General features: G+C 39.5%; 1 protein-coding gene across 9 annotated transcripts in view; it reads right to left on the minus strand.

The window, feature by feature from the left end:
* Nucleotides 1-20,346, minus strand: part of MAP7 (microtubule associated protein 7) — a 172,636-nt gene that overhangs the window by 48,378 nt on the left and 103,912 nt on the right. For 8 of the 9 annotated variants that reach the window (XM_025422375.3, XM_025422378.3, XM_049112990.1 and 5 more), the window contains exons 2-3: nt 10,938-11,036; nt 3,058-3,135 (exon numbers count right to left, since the gene is read on the minus strand). In XM_025422375.3, coding sequence (XP_025278160.1) covers nt 3,058-3,135; nt 10,938-11,036 — 177 coding nt within the window. Of the gene's footprint in view, nt 1-3,057; nt 3,136-10,937; nt 11,037-20,346 lie in introns of those variants that run through there. The other variant, XM_049112989.1, reaches the window with a different exon arrangement.

Below are 20,346 nucleotides of genomic sequence, written 5' to 3' on the forward strand. Positions count from 1 at the left end.
ATCACCATGGCCAATCATTAAAAAAACTGCTTTATTGGAATTTATGGAATGTATTCCAATCTTTTTTTTTTTTTTTAACTTGAAAAGCTTTAAAGTTCGAAAGCTTGGTAACAGTTGGTATTCCCAACTGTTTTTGCTTTTGAAAAGCACAGTCCAAGCTCTGTTATTGAGTGACAGCCCCTCAGCCCTTCTTTTTTTAAATTTATTTAATTTATTTTTTATTTATTCATGAGAGACACAGAGAGAAAGAGAGGCAGAGACACAGGCAGAGGAGAAGCAGACTCCTCACAAGGAGCCGGATGGGGGACTTGCTCCCGGGTCTCCAGGGTCACGCCCTGGGCTGAAGGCGGTGCTAAGCTGCTGAGCCACCAGGGCTGCCCTCACCCCTTCTTTTTAAATATTCCACTGTCATTCTAGTTTTTGCAAAGCACAGTTTAAGGGTAGTTGCTCAGGTGTGCCCTCTGATTTTTAGTACTAAAGATTTTTTTGGAAATCACCTTCATATACTGTAAGGCACGATTTAAGTTAGATGATAGATTTTAGATGACACTTTTACAAATCTATGTATGTGTGCTTACATGTATGTTTACTCATGTTTTTATGAAGATTGAAGAGAGCCTCTCAAGATTTAGTTGCTGCTATGATGGCTTAAATAGAAAAAACTAGGCAAAAAGACACTGCTTTAAATTTTAAAAAGAAAATACAATTAATGCAAATAAAAAATAAAAATTAGGACTAATGTATTTCATTAAAATTATGATTTTCAACAACAATAAAAGATCAGAATTAAGGAAACTATGATATTTAACATGGCAGGGATAAGAAAGAAAAAATAAACTATGTATATTATATGCTGGCTCACCAAAATAGTCAAGTTGCAATAACATGATAATATAATCATCTGAAAATTACTTTGACCCATATGATATAATCCAAGGAGCATGATGGGTCTCTTTAGCAAATGCCTTTTCCCACCTATCCCTGCATCACTGTTTTACAGTCTCTTCCATCCTCCTGGATAGCACTTCTACAACCTCTAGTGGGAAACTCTCATAGCACATGACACTTGTAGACTGGTTAGGTGCTTCTGTGGGTTCTCACCAACCCATGTGCACACCTTTTCAACACCACCTCCTATTACAATCGCTGTGGGTTTATCTCCTGCCCCACTACACGACTGGTAGTCCTTGAAGGTTGGGTCTCAATCTCTATCTTTTGAACACAATACTTGGCTAATTAGGTTTTTGAATTTATAAATTAGTAAGTAATGTTCTGCCCTGTGGATATGAATTAAAATAAGGGGCTTCATCTTAAGACAAAAATCGAGCTGCTCAACATACAAAGTTAGGCAACTTGTAGGCGTGCACAGGCCCAAAGCTAAAGGTCTTATAACTTTATAGCATAAGAAGTGAAAATAATTTTTGACTTTCATGTTCATGCATTCTGCAAGAACACTAATAGTGCTTGGCTTTGAAAAACAAACCCAAACAGGAAGGTATGAGTTAATCTGTAAAAGCTAATTCACAATGGGATTTCATTCATAAAAGAGTAGAGTCCTGAGCTCTGGAACTATTTCTGCTCAAACAGATAGGAATCCACGTTGCAACTTGAAGGAGAGATTTGATAGTGTAAGACCTGACCCAGCTGGATGAGGCAGAGAGGGGAGAGGACTCAAGGACTAATCCTGGATGGATCCAAAGACAGAATGCAAATACCAGCCATCTCAAAACAGTGGGCAGTTCCTTCTTTTTGCTCATCTGGAGTCTCATTCTGCTTGGGTAGCTCTGCCTTTCCTCCGTTTCTCATCCACTTGTCAAACCAGCCTGAATCAGAGAGCAGTGGGCATAGCTGCCAGGAGGAAGATATCCAGGCTGCAGAGCACTTCTGGGAAAGCAGAAGCCTGATGGCCACAGACAGCCCTGCCTCCAGGAACCTACCAGCCTGTGGGAAGCTTGTCAGCAACAGGAAACTTCAAGCCTGGGCAAAAGTCTGGGCATAAAAGCAGCAGAGCTCGAAAAGACCTTGGCAGCAAAATAACTGAGCTCACATGACAATTATGGCAAAGGAGAGAATAAGGCCTGTGTTGGAAGAAGTAAATAACATCAAAAGACTTCTGAAAACCAGCTTCCAATGAATTTCACAAATGTGTGGATAAGAACAATAGAAAAGATGCAGTACAGGTGCTGGGTTCTCCAACTGAAACATAAACTCTTATAAAACACAGTGGAACTCTAGAAACATTATGTGTCATCCACTTGGAACATGCGGGCAACTTAAATCAGTCCTAATTTCAAATAAAAGAGACATTCTTGAAACACCGAGACACATTGACCAGACATTTCATCTTTCCAAGGTACGTAAGGAGAGTATCCTGCTTTAGCAATTTGCATAAATGGACATCAAAGTAAAGGAGGAGTTAGCACTAGCATCCTTGCTCAATATTCTAGAAGACAATGGTGCTTTGATCTTGGCTTCCTGGTAAGGTCGTCCTGGGGACACAGCTCTCCAGGTGATTATATGGCAGTACCACAGTTGTTAACTTTTCACAAAGACCTTAGGCAGCAAAAGAAAAATCAGACAGCTCAGCACTAGGTCTTGGACTCTTCCTGGCAGCATGTTGGTTGCATCTGTCTCTTAATTCAACAGCAGCCTTATTTTAACATAGAAAGCAGGAAGTACCCCAGCAGTGTACACAGTCTCATGACTGTTCACATAAAAAAAGAACCATAAGGTTACTGTCCTTGTGTATGTGTGTGTGCCTCTCATATACACATTCTCTCCAATGCCACATTAAACTGTGATTACAATATAAGAAGCAAAATGACCCTAATCCTGGGCTGGGCCTTCCTGTTCCTTAAAATTGAGTTCCTATGTTTCGATCACTTTCTAAACTCTGTTTCATATCCATCTGTACAACTCATAAAGGCATGCTAGACAGCATGGTTATTATAGTGATGTCCATGTGCTCAATGGTAAGTGTCCATTAGCCTTGAGATGAAAAGTAAAATCTCAACAACAGCGCCCCTGAAGGATTGGATGAGGACTGGGGATGGATACCTAGCTGCTTCTCACGCTCCTCACGTCGCTCCCGGGCCAGCCGCTGCCGGTCGTCAACCCGTAGCACGAGAGGAGGGTCTGAAAAGGAGATAAAACACATGAGCAGAAGAGCAGGTTTTCTAATAATGATTCTTGTCTAGTAAATTTGATGAATAAAATATTACTGTGTCTTATAAAAATTGCTCTATAGGACTATAGTTTCAGTGATACACTTTATTATTACTACAATTTTCCTGAGAATTCCCAAGCATTTTTCTCCTGTTCAAAAACATTATATGAAAGAGTGGATCCTAAGTGGATCCACAAGAAGAAAAAAACCTTTTTTTTTCTTTCCTATATCTACAGGAGATGATGGATGATAACTAACCTGTGGTGATCATTTCACAATATAGGTGTTTGAGTTCAATAAAAATGGGAAAAATTTTCTAAAAATTAAATAAAAAGACACACAGCTCTCCCCCAAAACTTATGATGTAAAAATATAACTGTAGCCTTTGACTGTCTATCCAACAATATATACAATGCTTTGTGTTTCTAAGCTAGTGAACTTTTATGCTTTAAAAAGTCTGTTCCTCAACAGCAAATAGAATCCTAAGTGAATTCCTACTGAATAGATGTTCATCAGTTGGATGTAAAAAGCCCAGCTTTGGAGTCACCCAGGCAAGAGTTCACTTCCTGTTCTGTCTCTCACTTGCTGCGTAGATTTGGCTGAGTTACTCACCAACTCTCTAAATCTGAAGTTAATTAGGGCATGGGTTTCACAGATTTTTATTTATTACCTACAAAATGAGAATAGAAACAGAACTGAAGTGGAACCAATCTCACATCACTGTAAGAACTAAATGAAATAGCGAAATGGTATTTAGTTATGGTGCCTCGCACATAAGCCTCAGTAAACTCATTCATTGAACACTTGTTGACGCACCAGGCATCATTCTATGTGCTGAAAATAAAGCACTCAAGAAAAAAATAAAAACTCTTTGTCCTCATGGGGACTGCATTCTACTCAGGGAGAATTTTACAAAGAGGATAAATAAAGAGATATAGAATGAAAAAAAAGCGGGGGGGGGGGGGTTGGTGTGTCTGAGTGGCTCAGTTCGTTAAGCATCTGACTTTGGCTCAGGTCATGATCCCACGATCTGCATTCAGGGCATAGGCTTCTTCTGCTTTCCCCTCTTTCTCCCCTCCCCCTCTTCAAGCATGCTCTCTCAAATAAATAAAATCTTTAAAAACATAAAAATGAAAAAAAAGGGGGGAAATGTAGTAAATGTTAGATTGAGACAATTACTAAGAGACAACAAAGCAATAAAGGGGATTGTGACATGGTACGAAGGGATTGTTTAACATTTTAGACAGGGGCCAAGGGAGGCCTAATTGATGGTAACTTTCAAGTGCAAAACCCTGATGGAAACAATACAGCTAGATGTGCAGATATTCCAGGAGATGGAAAGCGAGCACAAAAGCCCTGATAGTAAGAGCACCTAATGTGCTCAAGAAGTGGGTAGATTTAAGAGCCTGGAATGGGGGATCCCTGGGTGGCACAGCGGTTTGGTGCCTGCCTTTGGCCCAGGGCGCAATCCTGGAGACCCGGGATCGAATCCCACGTTGGGCTCCCGGTGCATGGAGCCTGCTTCTCCCTCTGCCTGTGTCTCTGCCCCTCTCTCTCTCTCTGTGACTATCATAAATAAACAAAAAAATTAAAAAAAAAATTAAGAGCCTGGAATGGAGTGAGATGGTAAGCAATGGGGCCAGACAGGCAAGGGCCAGGGCACAGGGCTTGCTGGTCACAGTGAGGACTCTGGATTGCACTCAAGGGAGACATTGCTGGGGGTTCCCAACAGAGAGCTACACTCTGCTACTATATAAATAAGAAAATAATAATGATAATGATGATGATAATAATTACCTTAAAATCAGGTTTATTTTCTTCTCTCTTAAATGAACATATTTTTAAGATCTCACGTTAAAAATAGAAACCTAGTGGAACAATATTTTAGACAGCACTGTAGTGCTTTATCAACAAATTCAAAGGCCCTACATCCTAAAGTGCCTCTTAAATGTTACAGAATTTGTACCTTGAGGGGCAACAGAAACTGTATAAAGGCCTATCAAAAGCAAGCAGAAACCTGGCAGTGAGATCATGAGCAAGAATGAGGGCTATTATACTTTTCACTTAAGATATGATTTTTTTTTAAAGATTTTATTCATGTATTTGAGAGAGAAGAGAGAGAAGGAACATGTGACAGCACAAGGCAGGGAGGGGCAGAGGGAGAGATAGAAGCAAACTCCCTGCTGAGCAGGGAGCCAGACTGGGGGTGGGGTGACATTTGATCTCAGGACCCCAGGATCATGACCTGAGCTGAAAGCAGACGCTTAACTAACAGAGCCACCCAAGGGCCCCCAAGATATGATTTTTATTTTCATTTTTTATTTTTTTATTTATTTTTTTCTAAGTTTTACTTATTTATGATAGTCACACAGAGAGAGAGAGGCAGAGACATAGGCAGAGGCAGAAGCAGGCTCCCTGCACCGGGAGCCCGACGTGGGATTCGATCCCGGGTCTCCAGGATCGCGCCCTGGGCCAAAGGCAGGCGCCAAACCGCTGCGCCACCCAGGGATCCCCAAGATATAATTTTTAAAAACTGGTAGAAAAACAAAACCCAAAAACACCTCAGTAATTACTATGATGATTACTTTTCAGATTTACTGATTAGGAGATTTCAAATATTTTTTGTATAAGAAAACATTGCTCCTGGCCCCAAAAGGTTTACTTCTGAAATCTGAAAATGTGCATGTGGACTCCTGCTCAGGCACTTGGTTAAGGATTATACACAGGGGTGTTTTACTTCACTTGTAAAAGAAATGATGAAAAGAAATGATAGCATGGCAAATGGCATTTTCAAGAAAGAACTGAGAACAAGTCAAAATGAAGTCAGAAGAGACCTTCAGTGATTACCACTTAAGTAATATTCCTTAAACAATGAGGTTTACCTGTTCACAAATACTTATTTAACTATAAAACTCAAAATCAACTTTATTTAAAAAGATGCATAAGCACGTTACAGAAAGCCTATAAAATAGTTTAGGGACACCTGGGTGGCTCAGTCAGTTAAGTGTCCAACTCTTGATTTTGGCTCAGGTCATGAGCCAGGTCTCTCCAGGTGGCAAGATCAAACCCCAAGTGCTCTGTACTCAGCATGGAGCATGCTTGAGATTCTCTCTCTCTCTCTCCCTCTCTCTCTGCACCTCTCCCCACTCACGTGCTTTCTTTCTCTCTCAAAAAATAAAATCTTTCTTTTTTAAAAAGATTTTATTTATTTATTCATGAGAGACACAGAGAGAGACAGAGGCAGAGACACAGGCAGAAGGAGAAGCAGGCTCCATGCAGGGAGCCTGATATGGGACTCGATACGGGTCTCTAGGATCACACCCTGGGCTGAAGGCGGAGCCAAACCGCTGAGCCACCTGGGCTGCCCTCAATAAATAAAATCTTAAAAAAAATAGTTTAACTACTTTGAATTACATTTATAAATTCTGTCACAGACTATCAATATGAAGGATGTGACATTTCTAGCTTACTTTCAAGTACATGCCAAATTTCATGTTAAATTTTGGAAATAATTTTGAAAGGAACATTTTAATAACCATGTATGGGACACACACACACTCACCTACCTTCTTCTACCCAAACCAATCCTGAGAGCCTCAAATGAGTAACTGGTATCAATAATCCAATTATGCACTGCAGTAGTTGCCTTTTAGACACATGGTTGGAAAATAGCAGTGCAAGAGATGATTTCTGTAATATTGTTTCATATAAAGATTATGCTCATTATGTATAGCAAACTGCATCTTGCCTGATCATATAATATATAAGAAAGAAGGCTGTATATAGTGCTGCACAAATATATTAATTAATCACTATAAATAAGGCCCATGCTTACAAGTGCAATAATTTCCCACTGACTTTCTTTTGAGGTCAGTTCTGAAATGATAATCACTACTCATTTGGAATCAGATTTTAAGAAAGTAAAGAATTAGGACATGGTGATTGTGATATGCTAGATGATTTTGATTCTTTTGGGAATCTGGCACTAGAAAATGTTAAATTGTAAAGGGAAAAAGGCATTCAGTTGTTTTTTTTTTTTAAAGGTCAATTGATTGTTTGTTTTAGGGAGTGTAGGGAATAGAGGGAAAGAGAATCTCAAGCAGACTCTATGCCAAGCACATTGAGCCTAACATGCGGCTCCATCTCAGGATCCTGAGATCATGACCTGAGCTGAAACCAAGAGTCAGACACTCAACTGACTGAGCCACCCCGGCGCCCCAAGGCATTCAAATTTTGTTTCCATCCTTCTGATTACATTGAGAGAGAGTCACTTTGGTGCTAGAATGTCAATAATATTTGTGGCAGATTAAAATGGTGTGAATGGGGGTGGGGAGAAACAAAGCCTTGTTGGTTTTGTTCCCTGCTTATTTCCAGTGGTCAGGGCCATATCTGGCAGGAGGAGAACATTCAGTAAATATTCAGTAAGTTCAAAAGAGTATCTGTTGAACGAATGAGCAAACAACCTTCACTAACTTTCAGAGCCTTTAAACTTCCACTAACATGCACCAATGGGGCAAAAGAATAGCAATCTTGTATTTGATAACAGACTTAAAAAAATATAAATGCTGGCAGTCACAGTTTTAATAAGCAAAAAGTAATTTAAAAATCATATTTAAAGCTAGCTTTCCAAAAAGGAAAAAAATGGAATTGAATAGTTCAATTCACTATTTACTAAAATAGTGAATTTTCTGAATTCTTTGTCTCCCTGTCATCTCCATCCTCACATCACTTTTCCCTGGAACAAAATCAAGGTATAGAAGGTAAATTAACATCGTGAACATTTCACATCATTTCCTGGTAGATCTAACATTGTCAGAAGGAACAGTTTCCAGAGCAAAGGAATGTTGATCTGAGTCCACCTGCAGCTATACTCTGCACTCAACCACCTGTTGGGATAACTGAAGGTAGGGGGGATGGTCACCCAAACTGGGGCACTTTGAAGAGTGACAGGGGGTGCTCCTGATGTTCTGTCTTCAATAACATGCATGAACCTGGAACTCAGTGATTCAACTCTCTCAAAGACATCAACTGACTTGACAAGGCTTTCCCAAGAGTTCACTAGGCTTTGACTTCCATCTGAATAACTACCATTTATACAGTAAATAACTTCATTAGGGCTTTGCATTTTACAAAGCCCTTTCACATACATTATCATTTGGTTCCTCATAATAGCTCTATGAGCTAGCCAAGCATTTCTTCATTCAATGGCGAGTTCTTAAGCCTATTTTCCAAATGAAGAAATGTACATGATTGAGGAAGGTGGCACAGTGAAGTGTCAAAGCTAGTTCTTAAAACCAGACCTCCTGGCTCAACCTCATGACCTTTTACACATGATGACACAGGGAGTCATTATAATGGCGTGATGTAGCAGCCAGAGAAGGCCTGGAAGACTCCAAAGCCTGCATTCCTCTGTGAGGGAAATGATTTATAAACACTAATGAAGTTTTTAATGGCTCTTTTAAAGACTTGTGGTGGAGGGTGATAAAGGGATAGGAATTAAGAGGGATTTTTTTTAAATGAACTTGAGTTTCTGCTTTTCTCAAGGATATATATATATATATATATATATATATATATATACTTCATGAAGAAAATGCAAGTGTTTTCTTCTAACTAGGTCACACTCCAAATCATTTGGAGGTGACCGAGGGAATCCTCAAGAGCCATCCCCTCCTCTGCAGACATAGACAGATTGTAACTTTACAAACGGTTTCTTTTGGTCTGTGTCCAAGTATTCACATTCACTTGTCATGTCATAACATGAAACAAAATGTACCCAGACTTATAAACCACAAGGGCTTTCCATACATTTTTTAAAGATAAAATATTAAAAACTTGAATGTTATTAACATCAAAGAAATGTTCTAGAGTCTTCCAATGAATTTTAAGTATCAGAAGGTAAAGGTTGGAGATACATTTGACTAAAATGTACCGGGTTAAAAGAGACCCCAAGAAATCATTTGGTCAGGATGCCTGTATCAGGTGAGGGCAATACTCAAAATATCCCCAAATTTAGCACATACTTTACTTTTTCTCACCCAAGTTCCAGAAAATGAAAATTAATATATTGCTCTAGACATTCCCATGACTTAGAACCCATAAAAATAAAAGGTTTTACTCAAGCCTCACCCTCCAACATGAAATCTCTACCATCCTTTGGAGATACTGAGGAAAACAACATTGTGGTTGTAAAAATGAGACCTTCTTAAGTACCTCTACTTATCTGTATATACAAGAAAGCAGACATATGATGCTCAAAAAACACAAACTGAATGGTTGCCAGAGAGGAGAGGGGTAGGGGAAATGTGTAAAATGGGGAATGTAAGGTACAGACTTCCAGTTATGGAATGACTAAGTCACAAGGATAAAAGGTATAGCACAGGGAACATAGTTAAAACAAGGGAAAAACAGCACACACCATTTAGCTATGTTGGATTCCCATGGTAAAACCAATGAGGTTTTCATGCTAATGGACTTCTACCTCCACAAGGATTCTCACTTGGGTATAAGGAACTAAAGTTCACTAGAATAAGGCCTATGAGCACAGGGGCTCTGCTTTGCTCATCCAGTACTTCTCATGATCCCAGGCACAGGACAATTACTTAATAAGTAGTAGTAGATGGTAGCTGAGAGGTAGGTGGATAAATGAATGGATGAAAAGGCAAACTAAAGTGGGGAATCTTAGCCTGCTAATTAAAATTCCACCGAAACTACACATCATTTTTCATTAATGGCTGCTCATGCAGTACTTGCAATAACGCTTGTTAGTTGTCCTTCTTCTAAGCAACAAGCCAGATTTATCTGCTCTGTTAAGATCTTTTCCCACATGGAAACCCTGCCTCCCCCCACCCCCAAACTTGGTACAATAGGAAATGTATTCTTTGAGGCTAGCAAGAATTATTTCCATCTTTCTTCTCAGTGATTCACTGTTCCTGAGTGACTTCGGTCTTGGATGCTGCATGAAGTAGGCTTCCAAGGTCCTCATGGAGGGGTTCAATTTACTGTTGCCTTCCTTTGTTTGCTTACCATTATACTGGACATTGGTCTCTCCCACGGACCGCACAAGGGCTGTTGGATACCTAGAAGCTACTGCATTGTCTATTCAACTGTTTATGTTTACAGGCTGTTTGCTTCTTTGTATCACTGAGTGGAACAGACCATGAATCACAGGCTATTAAATGAAATTACTGTGTAGGTGTACAATCATTGCAGGGAATAGAGAACAAAAACATAATTCTGTACCAGCTTTGCTACATGTGAAGATTTCCTTAAATGGCTTTGGAAAATGTCACAAAAAAGATAGGCAATAATGGTGGGCACACAGATACAAAAAAATGTGTCGTATGCATCATTTCAAAACAGAATAGGAAAATGATTACCTCTTATACATTGCTTAACAGTAAACAATGCACCCACATGCATCATCTCACTGATTGTCAAAATGATTCTGAGAGGTAAGCAGGGCATGTATTTGAATCTCTGTATTTTATTTTATTTTATTTTATTTTATTTTATTTTATCATTTTATTTATTTTATTTTATTTTATTTTATTTTATTTTATTTTATTTTATTTTATTTTATTTTATATTTTGATCTCCATTTTAAAAAGAGAAAATCAAGGCTTTAAGAGATTCTCAGACTTAAACACATACAAGGCAGTATGAGTGTTTGTGTTTCGGTAACAGGACTGGAACCAAGCTCTCCTAAATCCTTTTGGTGCTAGGCTTTAGGGATAACCTTTTTTTCTACAGCAAATGTAATGCATAATACCTGGTTTATTTCCTGAGTAGTTGCTATTTTGTCCTGAAATAGCAGAGGGCCGGCTGGAGGCAGCAGTTTTCTTATCTTGCACTTTGTGGCTTTCAGGTGCTACACAAATGAGACAAAAGAGAAAAGACTGTATTTAGTTTCTTAAAATTTATTCAGAAACATTCACCTATTCAACATTTACTGCTAATCTTTGTATCAGGTATTAGACTAGATTCAGGAAATAGAAAGATGAGGCCATTACAACTCTGGCCCATTCAGTGGGAAGGACACATCCAAAATTCAAATTGGATGTTGAGTTGGATGTTGGGTGTTGGATGCCATAGCTCGAGCAGTCCTACAGCAGTGGCAGGTTGTGGGTGGTCCCAGTTCATAGATAAAGCAACTACATTGACTACATTGATCCAAAGTCTCTGATCTTAGTTCTTACAAAGTTCATGCATTAGGAACCGAGAAATTCCAAGAACAAAACCAAGTGGGTCACCAGAAAGGAACCAGGGCATACAACTTACTAAGATTTTGAAAAAGCCTCTAACAAAAAGTTCAATAACAAAGATTATTACAGAGACTAAGGAAGATGTATTTTAGAAAAGGAATGAAGGGAAGAAATACCAGGTAATTCTTTGGTTATGTCAAGTACAGGATCCCATACTTTAAACATGACTTTCTTTACCCATATTACTTTATTTAATGTATTTTCAAAGGATATTTGTAAAAAGTCTGCTACTATCTCAGATACCAATCATGTCAAAAACCAAGCCCATGAGTTTCTCTCCCTCCTACTTTCTGCCTTAAAACCTGCTCTGCTGAGTCTTCTCCACCAATTGAGGCGATTCCACCCTTCCAGTTGATCATGCCCCAAACCCTGGACTCATCCTTGACTTGTCACTTCCCACATTCAATCTGTTACTAGGTTCTTTCAACTCTTATAAAACATCATACTCTCCTGCTACCTTTTTAGTCATCTCCCTGAGTGACTACAATATCCTCTTACCCATTCTATCCTTCCACCGACACCCTTTAGTTTGTTTTCATCTTAGCAGCCAGAGTGATCCCATTCAAAGATTTATTTTTTTTAAAGATTTTATTTATTTATTTATTCATGAGAGACACACACACACACAGAGGCAGAGACATGGCAGAGGGAGAAGCAGGCTCCATTCACGAAGCCCAATGCAGGACTCGATCCCAGGTCTCTGGGATCATGTCCTGAGCCAAAGGCAGACACTCAACCACTGAGCCTCCCAGGTGTCCCGAGTGATCCCATTCAAACACAAGTCGTGTCACTCTTCTCCTCAAATCTCTCCAATACCTCCTATCCTGCTCAGAGTAAAACCTAAGGTCTCCATTATGGCCCAGAAGGTAGCATATGGTTCGGCCTTTACCTTATGCCACTACCCCACTTTATTACTCTGCTATAGTCATTTTGATTTAGTCCATCCCAGAACTTTGCATGGGCTTGGAATGCTCTTATCTCAGATACCCACGTGGATTTCACTTCCTTGAGGTCTCTGCTCAAATAGGACATTAGAAAATCCACTTGAATTGTTTAAAATAGCACCCATGCCACTTGGCACTCCTTACCCTGCTTTGTTTGCAGCCCTTGTGCCTGGACACATTACATATTATCTCTCCTTGAAGCTAAGGAAATTTGAGAAAATAATTCCTATTTTCTAGATAATGTCCAAGTTTTTGAAACTGAAAAGGTGTGATAATAATTATAATTTAAGAAGACTAAATTTAAAAATTGTTCCCAAGATGTACTAAGAAGAAATTACTAAAAAAAAGTTCCCTAAACTTACCTTTGACCTCTAAATGTGGGATTCACCAAATTTTTGTGGCTCTTAGTTACATATCATATTAGCATGGAAAATCGAAGACTATTGGGTACCTGGGTGGGTCTGTCAGTTAAGCATCTGACTCTTGATTTCTCAGGTCATGATCTCAGGGTTGTGAGATTGAGCCCTGCAACAGGCTCCGTGCTCAGCAGGGAATCTGCTTGAGATTCTCTTTCCTTTTCCTCCTCTCTCCCGACCTGCCACATACATACTCTGTCTAAAATAAATTAATTAAAAATATATATGAAAACAGAAAATCATAGACTAAATAGTAAAATATCTTACACAATTCTTGTAATATTGCTTAATTTTTTGATTTGTTTGCTTTAAATAACAGCTTCAAATACAGACAACGATTGGTTTATGTTGTATCTATTGAGTTTTTTGTTTTTTTTTAACAAGGGAAGGTGTGAAAAGATACAGGAAAAAATGAGCAGATAGCAAATAAAAGGCCTCATTCAGTGGTTTCTGATAGAACTTTGCCATCTGCAATTTTACCAGGCAAGCTACCACTGGAAAAGGTTATGTGTGTATATAGTTACCCTGGAGAATGGGGACAAGTCAAGGGAGTATGAGTGGAACTGATACTGATCTAGAAGGGAAACTAGAAAGTATGCTGGGTATCTTCATCCCACTTGCCAAAAATGAGTTGCCAACTATTACCATGTGGCAGGTGAAACCCATACTAACTAGTCTTGGCGTACAGTATCACAACTTTAGAGACAGCCTCCAGAGATAAAATTGACTATACTTGGAAACTTTGTTGCTCACTGTGTGTAGAACAACCTTTCTCAGGGCTCTTGGGTAGAGTAGTTGGTTAAGCAGTTAAGCACTGGACTCTTGGTTTCTGCTCAGATTATGATCTCATGGTTGTGAGATCAAGCCCTGGCCTGAGCTCTGCATTCAGCATGGGGTCGGCTTGAGATTCTTTCCACTTGTGCTTGCTCACACACATGCTCTCTAAAAGAGATCACTCTTCAAAAAAAAAAAGAACCTTTCTTTTTATTCTGCAAGTTGATCTTAGTAGAATATAACACATCACTTGGAATACTAGGATTAAAATTTTCTTTTTGTTATATAGCTACCTCCAGCACAGAGTAAATAAAGCCTTAATTGGTAAGCTATTTATTGATCTTCTATTATTTTTAGTTAATTGAGAAAGAATTAAAACCATTTGTTTAGGGATCCCTGAGTGGCTCAGTGGTTTAGCGCCTGCCTTTGGCCCAGGGCGCGATCCTGAAGTCCCGGGATCGAGTCCCACATCGGGCCCCCGGCATGGAGCCTGCTTCTCCCTCCTCCTGTGGTTCTGCCTCTCTCTCTCTCTATGTCTATCATAAATAAATAAATAAACCTTAAAAAAAACCAAACAAACATTTGTTTAGAATGTATTTCAAATGTATTCATTTCTTTCTTGCCTTGGTATATCTGACATCATTTAATCTTTCTCTGGTGATTGCATATCTGCGGTGTCCCCCCTAGGTCCTGACAACAAACATCAATTCTAACTGAATATTATGTAATAGTCCACCATGAAGGAGATTAAAAAGACTACAACACACGTTCAGTCAGTCAATTGACTTTTCCAAATCATCCCCAATAAAAGCTTTCTTTCAGGGGGTGCTATAATTTATCATCTTGAAATTAAAATATAAAAAATATACTTCAATTAAACTGGAGGTCTGATTACTTGAATCCCAATTTATCCACATCTGACTTCTACTGGATCTGCTCCAGCTGAACATTCATGTGCCTGCTCTCTTTACTGTCACCTGCATCTCAGCAATCTGTTGCTATCCCAAAAGATCTTCTGGGTCCTACTCCTCACAAGACACATTTAGAATCTTAAAATTTTTTATCCTCACGTAAAACTGACAGCTTAATCTAGGAAAACAAAAGTAATTTAAAGGATGGTCGGCCAGTCTGTTTAGTCCAAGATTATACACTGATAATCTCTGACCTTTAGGTTGGACATTCATCTAAGGTTTTCAGGTTACCGTTCTGCTTTTCTTTCTGGTCTTCCTTCCGCCACTGTAAGAACCTTCATTTTTCCAAAACCCTCTCTGGTTAACACTCTATCATGATAAGAGGGAAGATATGAATTCAAACAGATCTGGGCTCAGGTGACCTTCAGAAGTTTCTTGACCTCTCTGAGTTGGAGGTTGAGGGTGGAGGTTGGCATACAGCCTCCCCCACAGGGCTGCTGGGAGATGGGAAGGTGAATGGAGAAGATACACGGGTAGACTCTGTCATAGAGCTTAGCGCACAACAGGGGTTTAACACACATTCATTCATTTTCTCTTTTGCTCTTCCACTGAGGTCCTGGACCTCCTCCAGCCACAGCACTTCCATGGTGTGGCAGTGTGTTTGGAAGTTTGGAGGAGGCAATGTGTGATCTGGAGTCAGCTGACCTGGCTGTGCCCCTAGCAGGGTGTGAATCTCAGCACATAACCTCTCAGGCTTAATTTTTCCGTCTGTAAAGAGGGACAACACTTACTTCCAGGGCTGTGAAAATTAATGAGAACACTGGGTCTACCATACGGCTCAATAAATGGTTGAAACTATTTTTTTTCTCTCTCTCTCCTTATTCCCTACACAAATGTGGGGAAACTGGGTGTCTATTTCCCCAGGGCTTTGCTCACGCAGCAGTAATAGGGAAAGTAAATGTATGTTAATTTGGTGAAAGGGGTCCTGAGGTGCAAAGTCTGGCTCAGCTGCTGGTTTCAAGAAGTCTCCAACTCGGCTACAGTCACACCTCCTGGGGACCGTCAGGTAGGCTGGGATTATTGGTATGGTTTTTAGGGTAAAACCTAGCTTTGGATGAGGTGGTAATTCTCAGTGTTTTGGGATTTAGATGACAGTTTCAGGAGACTGAATACCCTTCAAGTTACCATTGAATTAAGTAAATATGAGCTTTAAAAAAAACAAAACAAAACCCAAGCTCTCCATTATAATAATGGGAAATAAAATCATTTTTTTTTTTAAACAAAGTACAGGGAATCTCACTACTTGGGAACACAATGAAAATAATCTATTTAAAATTTCTGACATTTAGGGATCCCTGGGTGGCTCAGCGGGTAGCCTGCCTTCGGCCCAGGGCCTGATCCTGGAGACCCAGGATCAAGTCCCACGTCGGGCTCCCTGCGTGAAGCCTGCTTCTCCCTCTGCCTGTGTCTGCCTCTGTGTGTGTGTGTGTGTGTGTCTCATGAATAAATAAATAAAATATTTAAAAAAATAAAATAAAATAAAATAAAATTTCTGACATTTAAAAAATTGGAAATCCTAGGTAACTAGCAGATAGGATTCATTATACCATTTTTTATTTTACCATGGAAAAATAGCCATTTTTAAATGACTCAGCTGACTTTCCAGTATTAATTTGAATCTCTTTCATTTTTTATAAAGAAAACTTAGTCATATGCCACAATGCTCAAAGTCCTTGCTAGCCCTATAAAATCTCTATTGATCTTCCTGCTAGCTTGAAAGCTTTATTCCATTAGTGTCATACGTGAGAGTGTTAAAAGACAAGAGGAAGGATACAGAGAGGCACCCTTGTGGTCTGAGGCTGTCTCTTTCTAAACCACTCTGAAACAAAATACAGAGATGCCAGACATTTGCAACTCCAGTAAGTGCCACAAACGCACCTCTAAAATCCATATCCTATACAATTCATTGCATTCCTTCCAATGTCTTCCCATAAAGGGCATGCATGGGTTCTTGCTGCTTTGTTTCTATTTTTGGCTCTATGGGTCTGGTTGAAGAGTCTCTCAACTGATCAAAATAATTGGCTCAACAAATGTTTAATTTAGTAAAAAAGCTTACTCTAATTAGACATTTAGGATGACGAACTTAGGAACCATGCTGAGTTTAAATCTCACTGAATGATGTGGTCTTGATATATACAAAGATAATGTATTTCTGTTACTTTTGTTTTTAAGATTTTACTTATTTATTCAAGAGAAACACACAGAGAGAGGCAGAGACACAGACACAGGTAGAGGGAGAAGCAGGTCCCTGTGGTGAGCCCATTGTGGAACTTGATCCCAGGACCTAGGGATCATGTCCTGAGCCAAAGGCAGATGCTCAACTACCACGCCACCCAGGGGCCCGTTACATTATTTTTTTTAAAGATTTATTTTAGAGAGAGAAAGCGAGCATGCATGCACTCATGAGGAAAGGGAGGGATAAAGGAAGGGAGACAATCTCAAGCAGACTTGGTGCTAAGTGCAACACGGAGTGTGACCTCATGACCGTTGAGATCATGACCTGAGCTGAAATTAAGAGCTGGGGGCCAAACCGACTGAGCCACTCAGGTACTTTTTTTGGTCACTATTTTTAACAGAGGTTAGCCATCAGGCCCAGCTCTGTATGAGTTCTGCTTTGCTATATTGTTTAGCTGGACGTCGGGGGGGCACGTGTCTTAGGGTTCACAAACAGCTTTGGGAGAGTCAACTGGAAGACAGAAGTAGAGGTTGAACCAGAGGTAACTGCCATTTTTTTAGTAAGAAATGGTTGAATACTGCAACTTCATTGCTCTCAACCTATTAGTTTCAGTTTACGTGTGCAGAAAAGACTTAACAGCAGGCATCAGAGAGCTCGCCTTACAAAGGCCTGGTTTTGCTCCAGTAAATCTTAGCCACGAGCCTGACTACATGCTGAGGCCTGAGTATTCCTAGTGAATCACACAGCCTGGAGTGGTCCTGACAGACCCCTTACATGCTAGACAAATCACTTATTTGAAAAATTTGGCTGCAGAACACTGTTACAGCAACTGAAGAGTGTTATTGGTTTAAAAAAACATAACAGAAAGTGGATTACAGAGTAGTTTTCAGGTAATTCAGTGTTTCATCTAAAATTTTCTACTTTATCATCCTTTTGCTTATTTACTTGATAGTTAAATTTTATTCTAACAGAGCTGCCAGGAGTATTGCAACATAGATCTCGAAGGTTTTATTTAATGTTATTTATGAAATTTGCATTAGAATAAGGTCTTATGGCAACCTTCTCTAGTGACTTTTTTGATTATTCCACATGATGGAGAGCTTCTCAGTTTAATTTCCTCATAATCATATGTGAAGTTAAAGGGATGATGCTTATGGGAGATGGCCCTAGACAAACCTGGGTTCAATTTCCTGCTTTACTTAGGTTTTCTCCCTACTGGCATTGTTCAGACAGCATCTGACTCATGGGACACTGTGCACTCAGTATTGGGAAGAAATATTCATGTGTCTCCTACCACTTTTCCTTTTCTGAATCCTTAATTCTAGGTTACTTCTTCAAACTGTGTTTTGAAACTTCTGATTCCCCCAGTAATTTCTCTAATCTCCAGAAAAGTTGTCTCCTCTTAGGGCCTAAAGCACGCTCTCTATGCCAATCATTCTCAAATGAATTTACAAGTACGTGCTCTCAAATACAGTTTGTCTCCCGCCTCTAGGAAATATATGCTCCTGTTTCTCTGTGCTCACTGGAAACTATGTCAAAAGGTGAACTAGTGTCCTCACAAAATCAGCCAACTCCCCAATGTTAGTCTCTTCGTTATGGTATCAATGGAACCCCTGCATTCCCAGGCTCAGAAATGTTAAATAATTTTAAAAATTTTTTAAAAAATATTTATTTGAGAGAGAGAGAGAGTACACAAGCAGAGGGAGGGAGAAAAAATCTCAAGTAGGCTCCGCAGTCATGACCCTGGGATCATGACCCGAGTTGAAATCAAAAGTTGAACACCCCCCAAAAAACAAACAAGCAAACAAACAAAAAAACAAAACAAAACAAAACAAAAAAACCCACAAAAGTGGAACACCCAGCTGTCTGTGCCACCCAGGTGCCCCTAAATAATTTTTCCAACAAACATTTGTAGATGCTCTCAGGAGCCAGCCACTGTGCTGTGCACTAACACAAAGATCAAAGGACACAAGACCTACTTGCAAGATGCTTATTAACTTTCAGAGGAGACAATATGAAAATGCACGAAATGGATCAATGGATCAGTTTGGTTTTTAGAAATCAATGAAATGAAAATGCATGAAATGGTAGCAATGGATCAGTTTGGTTTTTAGAAATAAATATACCATTGGGGATTAAAAACCAAATAAATGATGCAGATAGCATTAGAGAAATTCAGAGGTGGGAGAAGGCACTGAGGGAATAGGAGTGATACAAAACCACTGGATAAAGATTTTGAAGAATGGAGAGAATCTCTCTAAGTGAAGAGTAAAGCAGAGGGTATTTCTCGCTGGGGGATGCCATAAGCAAAACTACTTAGGCAATTAAAAAAAAAAAAGAAAAAGGATAATCAGGGCACTATCTAGTCGAAACAGCAGTCTTAAAAATGTAGGCAGCTGACAATAAGACAAATAGGCCCATGTCCACGCCTCCTTGAATTCCAACAGTTTGGACTTTGCTCTGAAGGCAATGCAAGTCACCGAAAAGTGTATCATGTGGAACTTCTGGTGGAGAGCTATTACAGCTTCATCAGATTCTGGGTAAACAGAAAGTGAAGCCTATCCCAAGCCTGCTGGAAGTGTATAAAAAGCGCTTACAAAAAAAAAAAAAAAAAAAAGTGCTTACCATCTTAACGAAAACAATAAAAGGAAACCAGATTAAAAACAGACATCTTAAGCATTCTGCTTTCTGTATAATTTAATAATTATTCAGATCTTCCCATTTTCCCTTAACAGGTACCAAGAGATAAGTTAGCTGACCATGAAGGGAAAACAGTGAGTCCAGTGACAGAACTGGAAAAGTTGTCAGTGTGGCCATCCAAGAAGCAGCCCAGGGCAGCGAGGTGGCACCATACAGGGAATCTCCCTAAGCCCTCAGTATCTCCTCTGCTTCAGGCCTGCAAATAAGGGGACCCCGGCTGCCATCCCCAATGAGCAAGGTAGGATGGGGATGGGTAGGATGGGTAGATGGGTAGTGGGTAGGATGAGGAAGTACAGAATGGAGGAAATGTGCCTGGTTAGGAAACAAGTAGGGTATTCTGAAGGTCATTTTGCAGAAAGGTCAAGGAAATAAAATACAGGCACAGGCTCACTGGTGTCTTTAATTGTTCACAGATCACCAGAGGACAGGGAAGCAGCCACTACACTACACAAATTTATAGGCATTGTGCCATGGCAATTTCTTTAACTACAAATGCTGAAGAACAGGGTGGACTCTAATTTGCTCTGCTACAACATAATAAATCCACTTTGTGGTATAATATAAAATCTAGCCACATTTAATCTGACATAGCCGTAAATACAATGAACCATTTACTCAACAATCTATTGCTCATTTCTTGCTGCAAAAACAAATGCAATTAAGAATATTTGATCATGCATTGGAGTCTCCCATTTCATCCTTATTCATTCTGACAGAAACAACTGAATTTTTACTTTTTCTTTGTATTTCATGCTCTCCAAATAGAACAGAAAGTTATGATTTGGTGGCTACAACAGATTGCACTCAAGGCTTAGAAGACCACGTGGAGACTTTTAAGTTTAGGGGGAACTTATTCAGTAACAATGAACAGTGACTGGAAGTCACTGATTACTTCATTTCTGCATAATGAAAAAAATGAAAAATTTGTGACCATG

Source organism: Canis lupus, chromosome 1, assembly GCF_003254725.2.
Source record: "Canis lupus dingo isolate Sandy chromosome 1, ASM325472v2, whole genome shotgun sequence".
NCBI classification, from domain to species: domain Eukaryota; kingdom Metazoa; phylum Chordata; class Mammalia; order Carnivora; family Canidae; genus Canis; species Canis lupus.